The 23,656-nt window shown below is 35.3% G+C and overlaps 1 protein-coding gene across 3 annotated transcripts in view; it reads left to right on the top strand.

Moving 5' to 3' along the window:
- Positions 1 to 23,656, top strand: part of srfbp1 (serum response factor binding protein 1) — a 56,531-nt gene that overhangs the window by 30,882 nt on the left and 1,993 nt on the right. For all 3 annotated transcript variants that reach the window (XM_015367765.2, XM_015367757.2, XM_015367747.2), the window contains exons 4-7: positions 11,803 to 11,874; positions 18,914 to 18,995; positions 19,548 to 20,322; positions 21,062 to 21,099. In XM_015367765.2, the coding sequence (XP_015223251.2) occupies positions 11,803 to 11,874; positions 18,914 to 18,995; positions 19,548 to 20,322; positions 21,062 to 21,099 (967 nt within the window). The remainder of the gene's footprint in view (positions 1 to 11,802; positions 11,875 to 18,913; positions 18,996 to 19,547; positions 20,323 to 21,061; positions 21,100 to 23,656) is intronic.

The following is a 23,656-nucleotide window of genomic DNA, read 5'->3' as shown; positions in this document are numbered from 1 at the left end:
TTCCACCTCTAAGAATTCTGTTTGATGTGTATTTACTGCTGTTGAGAAAATGCATTGGATTGATTAAAACATGTGACTTTTTATGCATGTGCATTTTGAGATTCGTATTTGTATTTGACATGAAGTTTACCTCATTCATTTGATAATTAGACCATCTGTTTTTCCTGTTAACTCAAAATTGTACAGTATTGGTTCATGTTCTGTTTAATTGAACTTTTTATTATTTTGTATTTTTCAATAATGTGGTCTTTCAGTACTTAATTCAATCATTGACATTGAAATGAGCTCTTATATAATTCCACTTTCACAGATTAATCAAAAGCCTGAATGAACTTGGCAGCATTTATGAAATTAAACTTGCATTGTCACGTGATTATTATTGGGACGTTCTCAGCTTTTCCTCTGCATGCTCAACTAAAAACAAGGCAGACGACCCTGTTCCAAAAAAGCTGAGCACAAGAGATCAACAAGGAGGACTGTGATTGTACTTAGACTAGAGCAACTTGACATTTCCTTTTCACCCTTCATTTTTTAATTAGGTCCAGATTTGCAGATGAAATAGGCTCTTTCATTCTCTCAAATGCTTGAAATGACATTTTATAAAATAAAATACAGGCGTTTCTTTAGCTTTACATAAATCAAAGTTGACATACTGAAGTAATTTACTTGATTATTCTTATGTTTGTTCAGCTGCTATGAGCTGTGTAAGAGACTTTGTTCCCAGTCCTGTGAAATCTAAGTGCCTCTGAAAAATAAATGAACGACATGAGTTACAAATGTTTTATATCCAAGATGAAAAGGGTGCTAATATTTTTAAAAGTATAAAAATGAGACCATAATTCAAGATTGGATTCAGTGTAGATGTTTTTTGTAGCTGTGTGCAGTATATTTCAGAAACTGTGGAGGCACCTGCATTTAAATACTGTATCTTTTGTGCAGAACCTTTTTATGATAGTATATATGATTTGTGTATTTATATATAGAATGTTGTATACTTTCATGTTCAGAGCTCTATAGCTAATGCAGAATATAAATATATCATTAAGCTCCACAAATGGAGCAAGAAAAAATGGTAAGAATAGTATTAAATCATCTTACCTCATATGGACTCAGTTAAGATGATAAGAACGTTCATGGAGACTTAAGTTTCTACATGGACTTTTAATTGAACTTTTCCAGTTCCTCATTACTTAAACATGAAAAGTCAGTTCAAGTCTTACTCATAAAACTGGGTAGAGTGTAGGTGTAGAAAACTTAATAAAGCTGGAATATGCTATTGTTAGCAAGAAAATTTGAACAAATGTTAAATCTTTTACCACACTGGAATATAAAAATATGGTGGAGAAATGCGGATGGATTTCTCTTCCTTGCTGAAAAGCAGGACTTGTCTTCAGACCTGATTTCTGTGGTGTGAAGCAGACAAGAGCACAAGTGACTCCTCCCACACAGAGACATGCTATGGGGAGTACTGCAGGTCCTTCGCAGGGATTACCCCCAGCAATTCTGCTCCCCATTTTGGTTGGACTAGAACAAGTGGGGGTAAAGGAACTCACTCAGAGGTGGCCTGTTTCAGGGACAACCCATCAGGTATGGGTCCAGGTATTTACTCAGTATGCCACATCATCCTTGTGTCATTTTGGATGGTTATTGATTGTGTGGGTTATGAGGAATGCCATTGACTTAGTTGAGAGTAAGTTGATATAGAATTTATAGAGAAACACTTTGTATAACATAGTTTAAGAATGCTTGTTTATACATGAAAGGTTTCATCATAAGGTTTAGCTTCGGGTTGTTGACAAGAGAAAAGCCATTCACAGTGCCACTGACTTGACTTGGAGCCATTTGCATCTTTCTCCGTTAAGATGAAGATACCTCTTTCGGTAAAATAACTTCAGTTTTCATGCATTTTCATAATACTAATATTGGCCATTGGTGTCTCTTAATTCCAGCAAAGTCCAAGAAATTGTTCTTGTTTTCTTATTTTGTACTTCCCTGTGCAAACTCTGTTATTTGTTAAAATCAAAATCTACCATCCAAGTTTTTCTAAGATTTATCTGAAATCTCAACAGTAGGTAAGCTGTGTAGTTAATATATTGGTGAGCAGTCCATCATTTCTGTGCCATTCATCCTTTTTCTTTTTTTTATTATGAATTGCCATTCTCGTTGTATAACTTGCAGTTTGGAATTGCTCGTTTTGTCTTCACTGTTGACAGCAACAACAAAGGGAGAATAAGAAAGTGTAGACAGGCTTCTCCACCCCATAGATTCCTTTTTGACATACTTCATGGTCCGCAGTGACATAAAGGATGTTTAGTACCAGATACAGTACCAGTTATAGAGGAGATATGTCCTTCACTGACGTCATTGCAAGAACCAAAGAGTTATTATAGTGGGACCAGAGAGAGCTTTGGCTAACTGGTCCCAAACTTACCCACTGGAGGCACTGGGCCAATTGTGTAACACCTTATCTAGTCACAGTCGCAATCAGTCAGATAGTGAGCCATCGGATCATAGAAATGAACCTGTTGTCAGATTGAGTACTCTTACTGATTGAGCGACTGAAGAGATTCTTCCTTTGCCATTAATCTTTGGTTACAATTATGCAGTTCACACAATGTTACTATCATGAGTTTCTGTATTTTTATTCTCAGTTGGGTAGATTTTATCCTCTGATGATAACCAGCTGATGTGCAAGATTTGCTTGTGAAAGTTTTCTTATGTTTTCAGAACTCATCTGATAGCATGTGCAGCTGCTAGTTAGCGAATGGAATAGACCTTGATTTCCATTTAGAATAATTGAAAACCAAATTCCACTTTCACCATAAGTATCCGAAAGAGTTTGAAATACTTGGAAAATATAAATATGTTAAAATTAATATTCATACCGCAAAATATTGCTCACTCTTTGGTTCCAGAAAATCTTTTTCAAATAAATGGGTAGAAATAAATATCCAGCCACTAGATTTTTGTTTCGATCTCTTGGGTGGTCAGTACATCAGTTCACTTTAAAATTTAAGTACCTTTGCTGGATTTTGAGAGAGTAGTTTATTTTCCGTTTCATACAATTGAAAATATATTTTTAATTTAGCATGCTTTTTGTATGATTCTTAAATATTTTATTTACAAACAGTAGAAATGGTTGAGAGCTCCATATGCATACATTGTTAAATAGATAAAAGTATATTACTTGCTAAAAAGAGACACACCTGAAGACGGATCCACAGCTGAAACGCTATCTCTTTATTTTTCCTTTCAACATGGAATAAACCTTTACCTGTTTCTTTGAAGTCTATACTTGCTGACGCAGATCCCCACTTGAACTTCTTCAGTTTTTTATGTGCATTTTCACATTAATGTTTCTTGCTGTTCTAAAGCCTGATTGTTTTAAATTTCAAGATAAAGCTTGATAATCTTGATGATCATTTTGTTCATTATGAACCTCCCTTCATACTTAAAGACAGCTTAATTTCCCAATATTTAAATTGAATAAAATACTGTAATCAGCTCCCAGGATTATGATAGTAATAAACCACATAAGTATGGGAGTTCCAGTCAAATTATGGTGCATTTTCGTTAACTTGATGCCATTGTAACTTTAATTATAGGCACTTTCCATGGTATAAATATCCCATTTTATGAAATTAAAGGTGTAGCATTTTAGGCTGTAGTTATCCAGGGTTAATGTCTTGGAAAGTCTGAAGTGTTGGCTAAGAGATTTGGGTAATTAGGGCCACATGGTATTTTTTATCAGCTCTCTTGTGATGTTTAAGAAATAGTAGCACAGCAGTAGCTTGGGTCTGCATGACCAGACCTTGCACATGGAAGAAGTTTTTTTTTTTTATGAGGTGCATTTTATTTAATGTTTCCAATAGTGACCTACTAGTAAGGGAAAGTTAAAGCTGTAGCCTTAACTATATAGCTTGAAAAAATGTAGTAAATTCATTATACAGTTGAAGTAACTGAAATATTGCAGTGTTTTGTGTATTTAAACTGTATAAGCACAACTTTCATTTTGCATATTATAAATAAGCATAGTATGTTGTTTGAAGGGGATGAATAATGTCCATTGTTTTATTTTCAGTCCTTTGGTTGTCTCAGTGTAATAAGTTCCCATTAAAGTTCCATCTATAGAAAGCATATTGACCTGACTTTTAAAATATATATAATCTTCTGTATTTTTTGTGTAATCACCTGCTTTAGAAATACAATGTTGGATGTTTTTAAGTTCATCAGCCTTTACAGCTATTTAATGATTATTGGCATACCAGCAGTTTCTGAATATACAGTGCAGTCTTTAAGTATTTGGACAGTGATACAATCTTTGTTGTTATCCAGCACATTGGATTTAAAATAAAATAATGACTATGAGGTTAAAGTGCAGAATGTCAGCTTTAATTCGAGTGTATTTACCTCTATATTAAGTGAGCCATATTGGAATCACAGACATTTTTATACATAGCCCCCCCATTTCATGTGACCAAAAGTAATTGAACACATTAACATAATCTTAAATAAAATTCTCATGTTTAGTACTCAGTTGCAAATCCTTTGCAGTCAATGATTGCCTGAAGTCTGCGAACCATAGACATCACCAGACGCTGGATATCTTCCCTGATGATGCTTTGCCAGGCCTGCAATGCAGCCATTTTCAGTTCCTGCTTGTTTCAGGGTTTTTTTCCCTTCAGTCATGTCTTTAGTAAGTGAAATGCATGCTCAATGGGATTCGGGACGGGTGATTGACTTGGCCAGTCAAGAACTTTCCACTTTTTGGCCCTGAAAAACTCCATAGTTGTTTTAGCAGTATGTTTGGGGTCATTGTCCTGCTGCAAGGTGAAGTGCCGTCCAATGAGATTTGAAGCATTTGGTTGGATCTGAGCAGATAAGATGCTTCTGTACACTTCAGAATTCATCCTGCTGCTGCCATTGGCAGTCACATCGTCAATAAAGACAAGTGAGCCAGTTCCACTGGCAGCCATACACAACCAAGCCATGACACCACCTCCACTGTGTTTCACAGATGAGGTGGTTTGCTTTGGATCATGAACAGTTCCTTTTTTTCCAACAGTGTTCAACAGTTTTCTTCACGATGGAAAGTATTCTTCGGTCTTCCACTACTGCTGTCTTCTGTGGTCTACAGGTCGTTTGCTATTGCTAAACTCACCAGTTTGTTCTTGCTTCTTAACAATGTACCAAACAGTTGATTTTGACACACCTTATGTTTTGGCTATGTCACTGATTTTTATTCTGATTTTTCCTATATGGTTCTTCCAATATAAACATAAATACCCCTGAATTAAAGCTGACATTCTGCACTTTAACCTCATAGTCATTGTTTCATTTCAAATCCAATGTGCTGGAGTACAGAGCCAAAACAGCACAAATTGTAGTAACTGTCCAAATACTGTCCAAATACTTACGGACTGCACTGTATCTGTATATTTTATGCAGTCATTGCCATGTCATGGAAATGTGTCATTTGAAACTAATAACTGGTCTTAGAACAAATATTTACATTGCCCTTTAATGTAGTTTTTCACTGTACAGTACCAGTTTTGGCGGTGAATCAATGTCCATATGAAGAAAGCAGCCATAACTGGAAACTTTTTGTTTAATTTGGAACCTCTCAAAGTAGTCATAGCATTATACTTAAGTGGTTGTTAACTTATCAGTATTTTCCCATCACCCATCTTGTAAAGGTTCAATTGCTATTCACTGTATTGCAATGATAAATTATTTTATGAAAATACAGTATTGATAAATAAATCTGGGCCTTTTAACAACTTGGATATAGATCGAAGAAACTGTTGGTACAAGCCTGAGCGTTTCTTATTTTCTATTTTTATTTCTGTATTATATAAGCATAATGGCCTTGGGCATTAGTGTTATTGAAAAGAAAGCTCAACTTGTGAAGACTCCATCTGAATTATGCAATTTTGGAAACTATTGAAAGTTAGAAGTAGCATTTGCAACTGCTTATATTTCAACTAACATTAAAGTATTTTAATGTGTAAACTATAGCTTAAAATTATTTCAAATGAGTTAAATGCTTAAGCATAAAACATAATTAAATGTTGTATCACCATGTATGTCCTAATTGGCTTGAGACTGATCTGTTAGGTGGTGGTAGGGAATTCAGTATTCTAAAGGACAAGTAGCTCAAGGCATTTTAGGTTGTATGGGCTAGATTCAAAGGCTGAGTTGTACTTAGGTACGTGGCTTGTATGCAAAACTGTTATTAACACAGCAGTTTTATTATTTCAGGTTTAAAGAAAAGTAGAGTTTTCCACGCTGAATATTGGTTTTAGACATCCGATTCATACTAGTCCTCAGTATAGACCTCTGAGGATTTTTTTAAAAAATCTGTCGTTAATCTTAGCCTTAAACTTTCTTTGCTTTTTGCTGTGCAAATCACTCTCCAACTTTCCCCATTCTAGTTTATCTTGTACATTATGCTGCAACTTACAGATATTTTTTAATTGTTACTTAATCATGATTTTTTGTCCCAATATATTACAGTTTCTGTTCTCTGGCAAGCAGTTGTAACTTTTTTTCATCAGTTTTCAGTTAAACAGGTGTCTGTTGTACTATACCGAGTTATTTAAAATAGTGATCATCATCCCCAGTCTGTCATTCATATATTTATCCTCATTGGCTAAAGATCACACTTAATTTAGATTAAATGTCAGTTACCAGTTCAGTTAAGTAACTGAGACCAAAACAGCAGTGCAGAAATACACATCTGTAGACCTATTCAATGACCAGTCCTATTGCAGACTGCTACATCTATACATCTATCAAGCACTTTTTGTGTAACTGACAATTTGCAATGAAAAGATGATTAAGTAACCTCGAGTCCGAATATAACCACACATTACCAGAATTCCTAGTTGTATTTGCACTCTTAGTGATCTCAGTCAGTCTTGTTTGTATAAGATTATATATAGAATGTGTTTGCAGCACTAAATATACCAGAATAAATTCCTTGTATGTGAAATATACTTGGTGAATAAAGGTGATTCTAATTCTGAGAGCAAAAATTATTCCCCCAATTAACAACACCTCCTAAAATCAGAATAGCTACCAATCCTACTGGGAGAGGGTGGATGTACTCCGTTGTTTGGTTGCAGTTTGTTATGACACCAAGTGTCCAGAGGTATAGGGGTGTAACATTTAGGATAGTTTTTGGATGCAGGTGGGTTCTGATGAGGGACTTAGGAAGCGTGATAAGTGTTGGTGCAAAAGTGATTATTTTAAGGTGATTAAGTGACTGGTACGTAGTAAGACACAATAACACAGGGGTAGGGAACTAGAGCGGTGCCAAAGGAAAGAAAATAACAAACAAAATGGAGCTGGCTAAGAAAGTGAGGGAAAACTGACCTAACTACAAAACAAAATCCAAAACACACGGTCTTCGGCATGTTAAAATGCCCTAGCTAACCTTCACTGACTACCAAAAACCATACAAGACAAATGGCACTCACCCGTACTAACTAGTGTAACTAATACAAAAATCAACTAAGTGTGTAGAATGTACCCAACAACCTAAACTATCCTATACACAAAAGTTCATACAAATACACAAGTGAACTACGAATACAAGCGAGACTAGATACAAGTAACAGGGTACAAAAGAACACACAGGTTGAACATACAACGCGTTAGGGCAAGGTAATGGCAAAATAAACCAACACAAACCAACAAAGCTATACAAAAACACACACGAACAAAGCAAAGCAGAAGCAAAAACCAAAAGCGAAATGAAACCAAAGCCGAGCAGGACTGAAGTCAAACGAAAGGCCCCTTCCTTCTGAAAACCACCAAGTTATATAGTGAATAAGCTGCACTCTGATTGGCCGAGAAGCTGATTAATGATGACGTCATACGGAAACAATGGTGTAATAATGGACCAATGGGGGAGGGAGAACAGTCAAGGTCAGGAAGTGTGGAACGTTGCAACAACAACACACATGGAACGCACACTGGGATGTAACACAGTTATTGTAGCTAACAGTGGAGTAACCAGTTATTGAGTCCAACAGGGAAATTAGTAGTTCAATGTTTTTTTCACAAATATAAATGTCAGAATTATTGGATCCCCTGGATTTTGTTTTAATGTAACAATCTGCAATTTAAATGCTGCTTATTTAAATACAACTCAGTCCTAAGGAATGTTATTTTAAACTTCCTGGTTCACAAGAGTATAAAGAAGAGGTAACACTCAATTGAAAACCTTACGTCATTCATCACCATGGGGAAAGGCAAAGAACTGAGAAATCAAAAATAACAAATCATATAATGAATAGAGTGCAGTTCATATAAAATTAAATATACCACTTAGCATAATTAGGGCAATAATCCAGAAGTTCAAAAACCCTAGGACAGTGGTTAACCTACCAGGAAAAGGACACGAGTGCATTGTGTCCCCACACCCAGTGAAGAAAATGGGGAAGAAGGCAAAAAAGAATCCAAGGGTCACAGATGAAATTTGTAGCTTTTGGGGTCACCAAGACTCAAAATCAACATTTAGGAGGTTCATCCATACCAACAAGCTATTGGAAGGGTTGCCAAAAGAAATCCCTTACTGACAACAAGAAAGAAATTGAAGCAGCTGGAGTTTTCCCAATACCATTGGGATTGGAACCCAAAATTGAACTATTTGGTCACTCATACCTTAAGTACATTTAGTGTCAGAGAGGTATGTGCACAAAGAAAAGAGCCTCATACCCATCGTGAAATGTGGCAGTGGATCATTGAAGTTCTGAGGCTGATTTGCTGCCACTGACCCAGGGGCCCTTGTTAAGATCAGTGGCATCATGAACTCGACTAAGTACCACGATATTCTTGCCAAAAACCTGGTTGCCTCTACCAGAAAGCTGTGCCTTATTTGCAGGTGAACCTTCCAGCATGTCAGTGACCCCAAACATACCTCAAAATCAACAGGGAAATGGTTGACTAAAAACCAAATCTACATTTTAGAATGGCCATTTCAGTCTCTGCACTTAAATCTGGTTAAAAACCTATGTTCTGAATTAAAGGGGGCAGTCCGTGAACATAGACTAAGGATCTGGAAAATGTCCACACAGAGGAGTGGTCCATCGCCCTTCCCAATGTGTTTTCCAGCTTTATTAAACATTATAGGAAAAGGCATTGTAATGTTATCCAGGCTGTGGAGGTTGCAACAAGTACTAGAAATACGGGATCCAATAAATTTGACACCTTTGTTTTGAGTATTAGTATTACTCATTTTAAAACATTTGTTTTGAAATAATTGTAATAAAATAAAAGCAAGTAGTTTTACTATTTCTGAATACATAAAATATAGCTCATTTGTGCTGTTTATTTATGCGGTTATTTTATATAGCTTTTTTGTTAATCTTTATCAAGGGTGCCAATAATTATTGAGACCACTGTGTTTTACATACGAGGAATTGGATGTTGAATTACTTTCTTTAATAAATAAGTCTCAGACTTTTAGATTTTTTATCAATTTTATCAAGAATCAGTTTTATCTAGTATTAGATTTTGGTTAAAGATCTGATAACACCTTGAAAATTATGCAATAATTCAGAGCATCAGAAAAGGGGCAAATACGTTTTCATGACACTAGATTTAATGTAGTTTTGACTGTGACAGAAGTCCTATTTACGGTATTTCAAGTAACTCCTAGTTCTGCCATATTAACAAAATGTGTAATAAATCTAAAGACATAAGTGTCATTTACCAGAACCATTAGTCATGCTTCTTGAATGTAAATTAAATCACTGTAGGTAATCATTAAAAAATCTAAAATCCCTCTAAAATATGTTAACAGAAAGTTAATAATCTATTTGATGAGTCTGTAAGAGGCTTTTTTGATCAGCAGCCTTTGTCTTTGTTTTCATAACCAGTATCCACATTCCTTTGAATGGAGATGCTGAAACAATGTACTTCTAAAAGAAAACGTGCTTGCCAGCACTTAGAAGAGAGTTTAAATTCCATGCTCACTTGTTTAAATGGAAAGTCTTCTAAAAAGTCATCTGTGGTCAGTAGTGCTAGGACTCATTTCTAAAGTAATTTAAAGACCAGTCCTTTCTAAGTAATCTTGTTGAAAGTTCAAGTAAACCTTTTCTGTTTGTTAGTTTTAATGTCTGCTCTCATCTCTACCAAGAAACCAGAAATGGTTTTTAAATCTGTACCAAATGCTGGCCAATAGGGTAAACCCATGGAAATTTAAGTAGAGGTATTCAGTTTTAAAAAAAGCCACATTTTGGCTGTAATTAATCTGCCACTGTTTTCCATAGGAAAAATGTTTGTTTTTATTCTGCTGTTTTTACTGCAATAAATTCTATGTTAAGATTTTATTACTGGTGTTAATGGTTTTCTGAAAATGTTTATTTTTGATCATTGCACTATACCATCTTGTTTCTCAAATTGCTTGGCTTCTTGACACTAGATGGTGAAATCAATTTCACAGGCCTGGGTGACAGAAATAAATTTAATAATAATCCCAAACCTCTTACATCTGTGTTTAGACTACCCTGTGAGGAAATAATTGCTGTATGTTTTGTTGAATTTTCCTTTTTGGCAATTTGTCTCTGGCTCAGCAAAGTTTCATTTAGACTAGTACTTGTTTTTAGTGTGTTGTTTTTATTTAGTTGGAGTCAGTTTTGTAATAAAATAAATACCTCAAAATTTTAGAGAACTGTCTGTCAAACCATGACATACCTGAGGTTTTAATCCCTACTCTTATAGGTTATGACATTGACTCTCTTGTCAGTTTCTTTTTGCACCTGTCTTTTATGCAGTCACAAAGTTTAAGCCAGCTGGATATATTAATTTTAAATTAGTCTATAAACACAAAAAAGGATAATCCTATCAGTATCAAGGCTGTTTTTAATTGAACCTGCACAGGTGCTCCCTTGGGTACTGATTATGTGACTTCATGTACTGCACTGAGAAATGGTTCTCATTCACAGTCCTATTGCTGCTTTCGGACAAAACCTAATCAAACAGACAAGCAAAACAATGAAATCCTAAAGAAATTGTCAACAATATTTATTTATGATTTTTACTCATCAGTAAGCTCACAGCCTAATGCAGCATGGTTTTGTTACTATATGTACACATTAAATCTTTGCAGTTTAATGTGCAATGACTGAACCAGAAATATATTATTGTGGTGTACTGCTGAGAGAACACAGAGAACATTAAGTTGGCTATTTCAGAAATCAATATGATTGTGTCTAAAAATATTTGAAATGTGAAATCCCCATTTTCAGAATTTACCAATAAATTTCACCAAAAAAATGGTAAAATCAAGAAAAAAGAGTTCTCTAACACAGTCAATCTCTAAGTAATCACAGAATTGGAGTATTTATTCCCCAATATAGTGGTGAGAAAATTCAAACACAAACATTAAGTGCTTCTCAGAAATGTGTTGGCAGACTATTCATTTTTGTGTTGATGTTCATGATTTTATTTGTTCTTATGTTGCTTATATGGTGATGATTTTCATAGTCCTTAAAAGCCATTTCATACAAATCCTTTGGGGTTTGTGGAAGATAAGTTTTGCTCTGAACTTTTTATTTATTTCTGAGAAAATAGAGCATGAAAAATCATAACCAGCTACTGTAAGCAAGAGGAAAAAAGCCTCATCTACATGAGTTTATTATGAACAACAAGCCTCAATAAATCAAGGACCTAAACTTAAACATGCCATAGAGCATCTGTGATCCTGGCCCCAGTGCCTGTCTGGTTCACAGCATCCTTGTGTTTTAAAAAAAATATTGAAAGTGGATCCATTTCTGGCTGTTTTTTTTCCAGGCTTTAAAACCTGATGAAGTTACAAAAGCTGCCCTGCAAAGGAATCTCATCTTTGAAAAGGTCTGCAAAAATGTAAGTATGTAATTAAATTGATTTTAGGCATTTTGATGCTGACAGTGTTCTGAAGCTCTTATAGAGGACAGGACCCATTTCGTCCACCACTGAAATTCAGCTTTAACCCAAGAGTCAGGGGACAGCCATTATGCTCCAGCTGCGCCAGTACACCACAGCTCATGGAGAGAAGTGAGAATCCCTTTGCCACTTGTAGGTATGCCACATTGCATAAACTCAAAGTAGAAATCAGCCAGGACTTGCAGCATTGACAATTCTATTGTTTCTGACCAGTGTTATGGCATCTTGTTAGGCCAGAACAATTCTATCTTAACTCTCTACAATGTTATATAATCAATGAACTGCTTATCCATGAATATGAATAATGTTAACTTAAGTGCAAAGCATCTCGTTGTATAATTATATATACGCTATGTATAGTAGTTCACTTAAACTGAAAACAGCAGTTAATTTTTTAAAAAATTGAGAATTCTGTCTTTGAAAACACATTTATAAATCTATTACTTTTAAGGAACACACTGTAGATTCAGTTGTTTGTTTTCAGTTGTTTGCTATTTGATATATTATTGTTTATTTTTAAATTGGTGATTTTAAGAAAAGGAGTGTTTTTGGTAAAAGTAAATACAGGACATGGGTAATTTGTTTCCAAGTTCTGAACAAGAAAACATCACATGTGGCATTCAAGGCATTTAATTTCAGTATTTTAGTTGATTGTTGGACTTTACCGAGCAGTTTTATATTATCTGTTTAGTATATTCATTTTGAACATTAATGATAGCTGTACTAGGAACTCTTACAAAAGACAGTTGTGTATTATTAAATTAGTGACAGAGCACAAAACTTGGGTGCAAGGTTAAAGTGAATTATTATACACAATACCAGGGAAGTTCTGGGCCAAACATTTTTCCATGAACAGTACTTTCTTTTAACTTCCCACTCTAGCAGACTTATAGATATCACATCACAGATAGATGGCAACGAAATGTCTGAAGATGCCAAGCACTGGCAATGTATTTAAAACAGTTAAGCTTAACATTTTTGATGAGAATAGACCAATAGTTAGTTCCTGATGGCTTTCCGGAATTATGAAACCTTAGATTGTGGTGGAAAAGTTTGTAGCCTGTGAAGACAATGTACATCTTTGTTTTGAACAGAGTAGCAGTTGCTAGTGGAGTCGTTTGCCCTCTGAAACGATCGAAACCAAAAACAGCATGTAAGGTGGTTAAAGTGAGGCTGGCATACATCGCGTTATTTTCAATGGTGACTTCCAGTAAAGGAAGAAGTACACAGGTTTGATTTTCTCAGAAATATGTAGCCTCTAATTAGGAAGTCTGAAGTGGTTATGTGAAAGTTTACATACTTTCAAAAATAGAGTTGCTTTTAAATGTTGGCACAATTGTATTTGTCGCATAAGAAGAAATATCAAATGTTTTCTGAACTGTCTGAATCTGCCCTGTCCATTCCTTAAAGTATTCCATTGAGTGTTGTAGCCAAGACCTAAAAGGGGGCTCTATACAGTAACATTGGTATACGCTTTCCTTTCACTGAATTTAAAGAATTTTAAGGGTGTGCATTTAAAACAGAAAATAAAATTTGCTTTTACATATGTCTTTGACAAGGTACCTAGCCATAGCAAACAGGTTATTATATCAATATCCTATCCATCCATAAGTTATTTGAGTGCTTTTTATACTTCATTCCTGTAGTAGCTTGGAGTTTTCTATTAGTCTGGAGCCTCTGCACAGCCTTTATTCGTTTGTAAACTTTCTTGCTTCGGCCCAAGTGTAATTTAACATGGGGATATTTTTTAAGTATTTTTATTTATTTGTATTATTTACCTACTGGTTTTGAATAGGATTTTACATCTCAGCACATGATACCAGCTCCAGTACACACACAGGGATAATGAGGCAGCACAAACACTCTGACCTTTATACCCATTTACAAGTTATGCAGTAATTTGCAGAAGAGTTTCTGCAGTTGGAGGAGTAGCACATCCCTGTAAGCCTGCAGGCACCCAGGAAGTTGCAAGAGTCTATTTTTTACAGGGAGCCAAGAGAGTCTTTGGTATCTAACTCAGCCTCTCCCCTGGTGCTGGCTCTGAGCACTAAGCCACCACTGGAGAGAATAATAATAATTGCTTACACTTATATAGCGGTAATGGGGGACTCCCCTCCACCACCACCAATGTGCAGCATCCACCTGGATGATGCGACGGCAGCCGTAGTGCGCCAGAACGCCCACCACACATCAGCTATTAGTGGGGAGGAGAGAAGAGTACTGAAAATTCAATGCAAAACAGAAAAGAATGCTGGAATTTACTTTAGTTCCCTGCTTTTATTTTTTCAAACCCCTTATACACTTCACAGTTTTGGACTTTGCACATGGGCCCTTGAGTTTTTCTTGACCATGTGTTGTTTGGGCCTCCTAACCTGTAGTTCCATCCTCCTTGTGTTCTTTTAAGCACTAATCTTTGTAATCATCATAATTATAGATAAGGTCATCAGTAAAGATCAGTAAAGAAACTGTAAAATTAACTTAGAACAGTAAAGGTTACTTATACAATCAGAAATCTGGTTATTTGGTGCAAATCTATGAAGTGATATAATTAAAGAACATTAAAAATGGACATGCATACTATATCAAAAGGCATTTCATTGAGTGCTATATCAAGATTATAACTACTTAATTTGCAAACTCTGTAATTTATCCTTTTTATTTTTGAAAATTGCTGACCAGCATTTAAGATCAAAAACATGCATAACAAAAGACAGATTGTTGCTTATGAGATGGGTCCTCTGCACAACAATGAAAGTGAGATGTGGACATCCCATTTTATTATTTATGACTTGCAGTTTTACTGCAGACTGCTGATTTACACAGAACGAACGTAAAAAACTGATTAACATGTCTGACAGTGTACTTTTATTAATTGACAAATGTATAGATTAAAAAAAACTTTGATTCACACTTCGTTGTGAATCACACGTTGATCTTGAGTGAGGGGGTCTTTGATGTGGAGAAACTGCTCATAGAATGGACAGTGACACTTGTCAGTTTCAGTGCTGCCTTGTCTGCAAGCTGGAATCTGCAGTTTAGAAAGGATAAGCCTTTCCTCTGGATAACATATTATTTTAATCCAAAGACAGTTCTTTCAGTTCTTTCATCATACAGTGTTTGATGAATCCAGGTATGTATTCATGACGTATGATAAGACAGTATTCAGGACAACATGATGAGTGATGTGCACAAGGGTAATAAGTGTGCAGGGGAAAGGGTTGAATTTATTTTAAGAGGCCTTAATGTGGGGTTGTGAAAAATGTAAGGCACCATTGAGATCCTGAGAAAACCTGTAGTTCACTCACTTAGTTGGCAGATATCATTTGCAAAGGAAAGCAGTCTTCAAGATTCCTGAGGGAGTTTCTCACAGTAGATTATGTGACTTTGTGAATAATATCCAGTTGAACACAAAATATGTGTACATTGCTAGTACAGCATTCTCCCCCCCACACACAAAAAAGATAGTGGTTTTACAAACTCTTTAGAAAATTATAGAAACTCTAAGTCAAGTTGCTTGTGAATGCTCTTGTACTACAAAACATTAAAACCTACCCACTACAAAGATGATTGATCAATTTAAAGAAATGTTATAGAGAGTTTTGGGTGTAAATCTATGTATATGTTACAGGTTTACTCACTTATTATCCTCGGTTTTAGTGTGATTGTGTTTTGTGCAAATAATGGAATTGAGAATTTTTGTTGACTGTATTCTATCGTGAGCCTAGATGTGATTGTAGCGTGTGCCGACACAGTACAAAGTGCAAAGCACATTATGACAGGAATTGTCAAAAACATCCTGGGCTGTGTGGGTAGTGACAACAAGCTTTGTCACTTTGAAACTCTTGAGGCTAACCAGGATCCTGAGAGGACTGCTATGTAATGCGTGCTATTTAATTTGAAATGGTGATCAAATTGGCTAAATGAATGGTACCTTAAGAAAGCATTTTTGTATATGAAGACAACAGTGTAACTAGAAAAAAATAGGATTGTATTTCGGTTGTTTTTTTCACCCTAAACTGTATCATTTAATGTTAATCTGTAAAGTGATTTTAATGGTCTGCTGGACAAATTATTTCATGCCAGACTGAAGTACTATTTTTGGCTTTTAATTTTTCAGCCTTTTCTATGGTAATTTCAGGCCTTAAGCCAGAAAATGAATTCTTGTAATAGTTTTCCCCTTGCAGGTTAGGAAATGGACAGTTAGAGAGATGAAAGATTTATGTTTATCTTTATTTAAAACTTTGCACACGTGTTTGTTTTTTAAAACGTGTCATTAACTAACTTTTCCATCTGGAAGATTTAAATGCCCAAACACCTGTGATTACATTTAATTTAAAAATATTTTTCAGTATGTTTTCCCTGGAGTTTATAAGCCCTGGTTGTTCCAATTGTAAAGTTGAACTCTTTCATTGCTCAGCTGGGATGCTTTTATTTTACCTGTCACGAAATTGCATACTTTTGTCCCCTACTGATTATGAGTACTCAAATGGATAGTGCTTTACACTCATTACAAACATTTTCTAAAATATATATATATTTATACTATGCTAAAAAATAAAATAAAAGTGGGCTGTGGAGGCTTCTTCAGATGTTTGCAGGAATAAATAACAGGTGTATTGTTTTATGAAACATTTTTGTTATTCATTTTTACTTCTTACATCTCTTGAAGTTAAAGATTGGTTACACCAACCACTCAATGTTGGTTAAATCTCTCCTTCAAAATGTTGAAACGGGTATCTCTTAAAGCAAACACATACCTATTAAATGTGATAATTGCTAAATGAGATCTTTTTTTTTCCGATAAAGCTTTCTTTTCCGTGATATTCAGAACCAGAACAACAATAACTGTTATGGCAATCTGAATTGCAGACTCTGTCTGTCTTTTACACATTTTCTCTGCTTATTGCCTAACAAACAGCATGATATATAGTCCTTTCTACTTGGTGATTGAAGATGTAATGGCGCTGTTCATCACTGTTGATGAGTGTCAAGAGTATCATCCCTCTATCAGGACTAAACTTCAATTTTGCTCCCTAAGCCTGGCCTATCTAAATTTAATTGATGGTTGTAGATTTTCTTCACTTTTTTTCCCCAATCTGTTGTAAATTCATTATTGCATTATTATAATGATTGTTAGACTTTGTACATAGCATTATTTATTTTCAGTTTTTGAGCTGTTTGTCTGTCAACCTTAGTCACCTTGAATGTCAGAATGTAGGAGACTTTAGTTGTCATGCATGATGAATGAGTTAAAGCTTGAAGATCAAAAAATAGTTTTCAGTGTTTTAGCCATGTTTTCTTTATTCTCTCAATTTGGAATTTCCAGTCATTAATCTCAACGACTGCTGCTAACCTTGCATCAGCTGGCGATTTGAAACAAGGACCGTGCACACTTTATTCCTCCACACCTGTTATGAAGCCAGTCTCTATTTTAAATAGCGATGCATTTACAGGAAAGTTTGCATCAAATTCTGGAGCAGTACAGGAGCAATTTCTTACTGGCAGCACTGCAGACTTCCAAGCCAACTCAAGCCCACCCAGCCCTGGCAGCATCTAGGCAGTTTTTGGTTCTTGCTTGGGAATCCTCTTCCCAGTCGGTTAATGACGTAGCCCAGGCACAGACTGGTGATGTCTGGACTACAGGGCTCAGCAAACGCTCTTGAGCAAGTGCTTTTAATAGTCAAGACACTTGGGAGCCCATAACTTGTAAAAAATAATTCATGTCTGAAAAAATGATTTTGCAGTGATGTAGCAATTGCCTCTTTGAACAAATATTCATTGCTTTTCAGTGTTAGTGTTACTCATAGTTGCTTGGCAAAGCACTTGGAAAAAAAGTCCTTTTACAGAAAGCCACATGCCTCTTTGCGTATGTAATGGCTGGGTTTACAACTAAGTGTAGGTTTCGCTCTCTTTTAACATGTACTGTGGTGGCTTTTTGTTAAAGGTTCTTCAGAATACTGGCACAACAGTTAAAAAATATTTCCCACTTTTAATGTAGTGAAAGATTGCCAAATTAAATAACCTCACTTAAATTTGATGGGTGATCAAAAAATAATTTTTGTTGGTCCATATTTGTTTCACTGTTTCATTTGTAATCGAACCATTTCAAGTTGACATAATATGGTCATTTTTTATATATATAATGAAATTTAATGAAAATATATTTGCAGTATAGACACACTTAGGAACAATAAGACACCATTAATCAAAATGTGCACAAAAGTACTGTATAATAAAAAAGTGCCAACAGTGTGTACCTACCTTCTTTGTTTAAGCCACAATTTTATATCTATTATCAGTTATGTGCTGTTTAAGTTTCTGTTCTTAAAGGTGTGTATTGGAGAATTACCCCCAATAAGCAGTAAATACTGTTTACTGTCAAATATGTAGGTGAAATTAGCACATGATATTGTCAGTGATACATTTTAATCTTAATCATTTTAATTTGTAGTAACTTGAAGCATAAATCTTGTGACCCTTTTCACTGTTACTGCATATGTAATTTACTTTTTTGTTCTTGAATAGTTAATAAGATAGCTGCAAGCAATTTTCAAATAATGCTAGTATTCTGTAATACTGTCATGAATGGTATTTAGTCAACATTAAGCTCGACACAACAGCTATTGTAAAAAACTCACTTTCAGTCTGTAGAGTAAAACAAGTAGGCTGTCTTTGTTTTGCCCTTGTCCTGACTTCACTTCTGTGCCCTTCAGGAAATTCCTGAATTAAGTAGAGCCTTAACCAATAGGATGAGTAGACTCCATCATGAGATCGGCTTGCATACGTGGCATGCCTTTAAAGGGGGAGGGGAATGGGGAGAAAATCAAGGTTCCTGCACACTTATGTGTGTTTTTTTTTTCATTATTGCAAGTCGGGACTGAAAAATGTAAAATGATTGCATACAATCGTCTCAGCCAATCTGTTTAAAAAATACAATTAAACATTTATATATTTTAACATGTCTTGTCTTGTATTATAGCCAAACTCTACAACAGCAGAGAGAGCAACTGCACGAATTGCATCACATCCACTGATCAGCAAAAAAATTATAGACATTAAAGGTAATAGATCAAGTCTGCAAAACATTACTGATGCATTATTGTTAATTCTCTCTATTAAAAAATAATTATAACATTTTTATTGAGGTGTCAATTTTTGCTTTGTGTTTTTGTTTAATCTTTTATTTCTTTTGGGATTTATTTTATTTGTGTAAGGATTTTTTATTCTTTATCTGGATTGTTTATTGTATTAAAGTATATTTGAGTTATACAAACTCGCCGCTTAAAGTAGTATCAGATACTGTATCTCATAAACCTGTAAGTAGAGCACACTTGACAGGTAATTTTCCAAGGCTTGGATGTTTTAGATAACTTTTATTGAGAAGCTATGAAAAATAAGTACAATTTCTAAGTAAACTGATGAGAACTGTACATAATCCAAACAATCTTGGAAAATAGGACTAGGATGCTTTTGCAGTTCTATAGCTTTAATGTTGACAACTGTGGCAAGAGAAATGTCTTGTACTTTGACCATGTAACTCAAACATTAATTATGTCTGTAATTAAGAATTGTTATTGCTAATCACTTCATTCTTTTTCACCTTTATTCCAAAGCTGCAATTAAGGCATTCAAGGAAGAGAGGATTCAAAAATCTTCTGAAAGCAAGAAGGCTCCAGAAAAACCAAATTCTGAAAAAAACACCAAGAAGCCAATTAATAAAACTAGTGATCATAGCACAACTGAAGAAGAAGACAGTACAGCTGAATTGGCTGAAATGAACAATGAGGAAATAAAGAAAGAAAAAGAAGTTCAAAAGTCAGAAAATGATCAAGATAAGTTTAAACCCGAGAGAACTTCAGAGCCTCTTGTACAGCAAACGATTCCCACAAAATCCCTTACACCAGATGTCCTACAGACCACTACTGCTGTTAAAAAAGGACAACAGACTTCAACCTCGAAAGAGGCCATTTCTCCAGCTAATACAGAGGGCAAAATAAGAATACAGGGATCTCAGAGTGTGAGTGAAGAGAGTGAGCTAGATGATTCAGATGCCGAAGAGAAGGAATACTTTGATGACAGCACGGAGGAACGATTTTACAAGCAGTCATCCCACTCTGAAGACAGTGGAAGTGAAGATGGGGATGGCTTTTTCATTGGTAAAGTCAACAAAGTGAAAAAAAAGAGCCACCACCTTGGCCCAAGGCAGGAAAAAAAGAATCTTGATGTCAAGAAAGCTACCGAGGATGTTTTGAAAAAAGCCAGTCCTGCAACACACATGTCTGTAGATGAGAAGAAAGGTCTGCAGAATTCAAAGCAGATGAAACTGAAGTCTGTGTTTTGTAGCACCTTATCAGGATCAAAAGCATCTAGACCACAGCACGGGAAGAGGTATGAACCGTAATGAAGTTATTTGAGTGTGAAGTTAAGACCAAAAAAGTCCAATAACAAGCAAATGCATCATGGATATATACACGATAAAATCTTTGAAAGAGAAGTAATGTTCCAAATTTATCTACATTTGTTTGCAATGTTGTGGACAGGATTCCTAAATATATATTTGTTTAGTATTTTCTGTTTAGTTTTCATCTTCATTAGTACTTAACAGAAATACAGTTTCTTTTTAAAATTCTGTGTTAATAGTCACCACAAACAGCTATTGTAAGTTGCTAAAACATCAAAATTGTTCATGTTTTCTCTCTATACCACTAGCAGCTATATTTTGGCTATTGTTAAGGTGTTTGTATTTTTCTTATGTAGCAATATGTAATAAGAGTAATAAATGCTCAGTAAGTAAACAATTCAACGATTTGTAAAGTTAGAGTAATTTCTAAAGTTATAGACTTAATTCAGCAACACTTTTTTATTCATTTTGTTTTTAACTCATGATGGAAAGTTATTATATAAAATCTGAGCACCAGACCTTAATAGCGACACCTGTCAAAACATAAAACTGCCTGGGGTCCTGACTAGAATTAAATAAACAGTTAATGAATATATATACCATTTTATATAATTTTCCAGTTCATTCATGTGTTTTATTTTGACTGTTTAATGTAATGTGATTTGATATGTTATGCTTGCAAGCTAAAAAGGCTCACCGTTTAAGAAAATGACTTCTGTTTTCCAGAAACCCACATGAAAATTCTCAAGCATACAAGAGTACAGGTATGATTTAATTGACTTTGTTTTGTAAAACATTGTGAATTATCTGCAATCTCCTAATTGCGAAAAAAAAATAGGTGTAGAAAGTAGTGACCTCCATTCTACTTTGCCACCTTTTGTTGTTTTACAACCAGGAGGCTCAATACACTTACAGTACATATTTTTTTCCCTTTTGAGCTCCTCTGCAATATCAATGTTTAAAAGTTTGGAGCTAAAAAATAAGTTGGTTAAAAACCCTAAAAGTATTCACTCCCTTAGGATTAACCCTCCTTAATAAGCTATGCCTCAACCACTAACCTTCAGAATTTGCACTTTGTTTATTGGAATCAACCTGTGTGTAGTTGATACTCAGATTGAACACACCTTTGTAAGGTTAAACACATCTGTCTGTGTGATTTTCCACTATTGAGCATTGCATAGAAAGGACTATGAAGACAGGAAGAACTAACGAACAGTTATGGACAGACAGAAGTCAGTTAAGGGATATAAAAAGACTTCAAAGACAATGAGTATCCCATAGAACACTGTTAAATCAGTTATCAGAAAGTGGAGGATACATAGAACTACTCAGAATCTTCAACAACCAGGTCATCCTGCAAAACGCAGCAGCTGGGCAAGAAGGACATTAGTCAAACAAGCAGTCAAGAGGCAGAAAACAACCTTCAAAGACCTAAAATTGAGATGGGAGAAACCGAAAATAAGTCAGCAGTACTTCTGCTCGGGGCAGCATGGTAGAGTGGCAAGGAGGAAGTCATATTTGAAAAAAGCTCACAGAAGTCCTATCTTGAATATACAAAAAGGCATGTAGAAGTGTCTGAAATGATGTAAAAATGCCTTCTGATGACTCAAAAAGTTAGTTATTTAGCTAAGCAGTATGTTTGGTGAAAAAGGAGCACTGCTTACCACTCACAAAACATCATCCCCAATTAATGCATGTCAGTGGCATAATGTTGTGGGGTTGCTTTTCATCAGCAGGGACTGGTATGCTTGTCAATATAGAGGGCAGAATGGATGGAGCTAAGTGTAGGCAGACCCTGGAGCAGTCTGCAAAATATCTGAAACTGGGATGGAGATTCAGATTTCAACATGTCAATGAGCCCAAACACAAAGTCAAAGCAACCCTTGAGTGGCTTGAGTGACGGTGATCCAGCAAAGGCTAGACTCTTTTCTAATCCTATAGAAATCCCATAGAAAATCTGTGCCAGGAACAGGTGGAGCAATTTTGAAAGGAAGAGTGGCCGAAAATTAAACTCCCAAAATGTGGGTCAGGTCCAAGGTGGGTCAGTACTTTCTACACCCACTGTACATAGCAACTTCAACAATTTGTTTAAACCAAGTACAGAAGTAATTATTTGGATAAACAAGAAAGTACACTTAGCCATCACCCCTTTTTTTGCTGGTGAGTTCCCTTTTCAGAAATCACAAATCAGGAGGTACAGTGCAATTGTAATTTCAAATTGAGCTAAAGTAAGTAACTGTTATAAGTCACGCTACTGATGTTATAATATTAAAATAGATCCACTCTCTTGTTATTAGAACAGATTTACTCAATGAGTGACTTGCTTGTACAGATCGCTAGATACATTAGGACCTCAGATTGATAACTATTCAAGGTTACCAATTCCTTCTCAAGTCAGAAGTTGTCACTTTTGCCTTTGGATCATAATACGTAGCATTAGGAAATACTGTGCTGTTGATGGCTAACCTTAAGCTCAGAAGTCAAACTTGCGTCCTGGCTGGGGTTTTAGCCCTAGTGTCCCAGTCCAAAAACATATGATCTGGCCAGCAAAAAAGTTTCAATTTTATATTTGCTAAAGTGCATTTCCTAACAGCTGCCAGCCTTCAGGTCTCTCTAAAAAAAACTGAGTCTCAGTCCAAATAATGTGTTTTATAAAACCACAAAAAGCAGCAGCACTGATTCAGAGATAACAAAAGCTACCACAAAATGCCTAGGCACAAAACGGAGACCACACCAACAGGTATATTCCTATTATGCACTCTTTGATACAGATGGTCATTTTATTGTGGGCTCTGCAACAAAACAAACAATTACTGCATAAGTAGTCTGAGATAAATGTTGTTGTCTTGACACTCCCTATATGCATAAAGGTCTTGTGAAAATCATGGATACGTTAGAACAATCTAGCCTGCATCTCAGTCCAAAACTTCAAGATGTAATCAAGACAACTGAAACGAATAGGATTTTTATCCTTTTATCAAGTGTATACTTTAAGTAGGATAAAAAGTAATAAATTCTTAATAATTTTAAAAGGAAAAATAAAAGCCTACTGCTTTGAATTTGATGGTTATTATTGGTCAGTATAAGACTTTTAAGTTTAATGCATTTTGGTAGGTAATATCACCAATAACCAACAGAGCTCTGTGTGTGAGTGAGGTTTAAACCCCAAATAGAGCTAAAAAATAAAATAACTCTGGTCTAGATAAGAGAATAACTGGACGAGCATTCCCTTAATGAAAAGCAAGATAAAGATTCTCTATTGAATAATTAAGATAATACACAATATATCAATGTGGAATATAACTGAATCTAATGTCTGCT

This window comes from Lepisosteus oculatus, chromosome 3, assembly GCF_040954835.1.
Source record: "Lepisosteus oculatus isolate fLepOcu1 chromosome 3, fLepOcu1.hap2, whole genome shotgun sequence".
Classification (NCBI taxonomy): Eukaryota; Metazoa; Chordata; class Actinopteri; order Semionotiformes; family Lepisosteidae; genus Lepisosteus; species Lepisosteus oculatus.
This window is presented reverse-complemented; position numbering and strand designations above follow the sequence as displayed.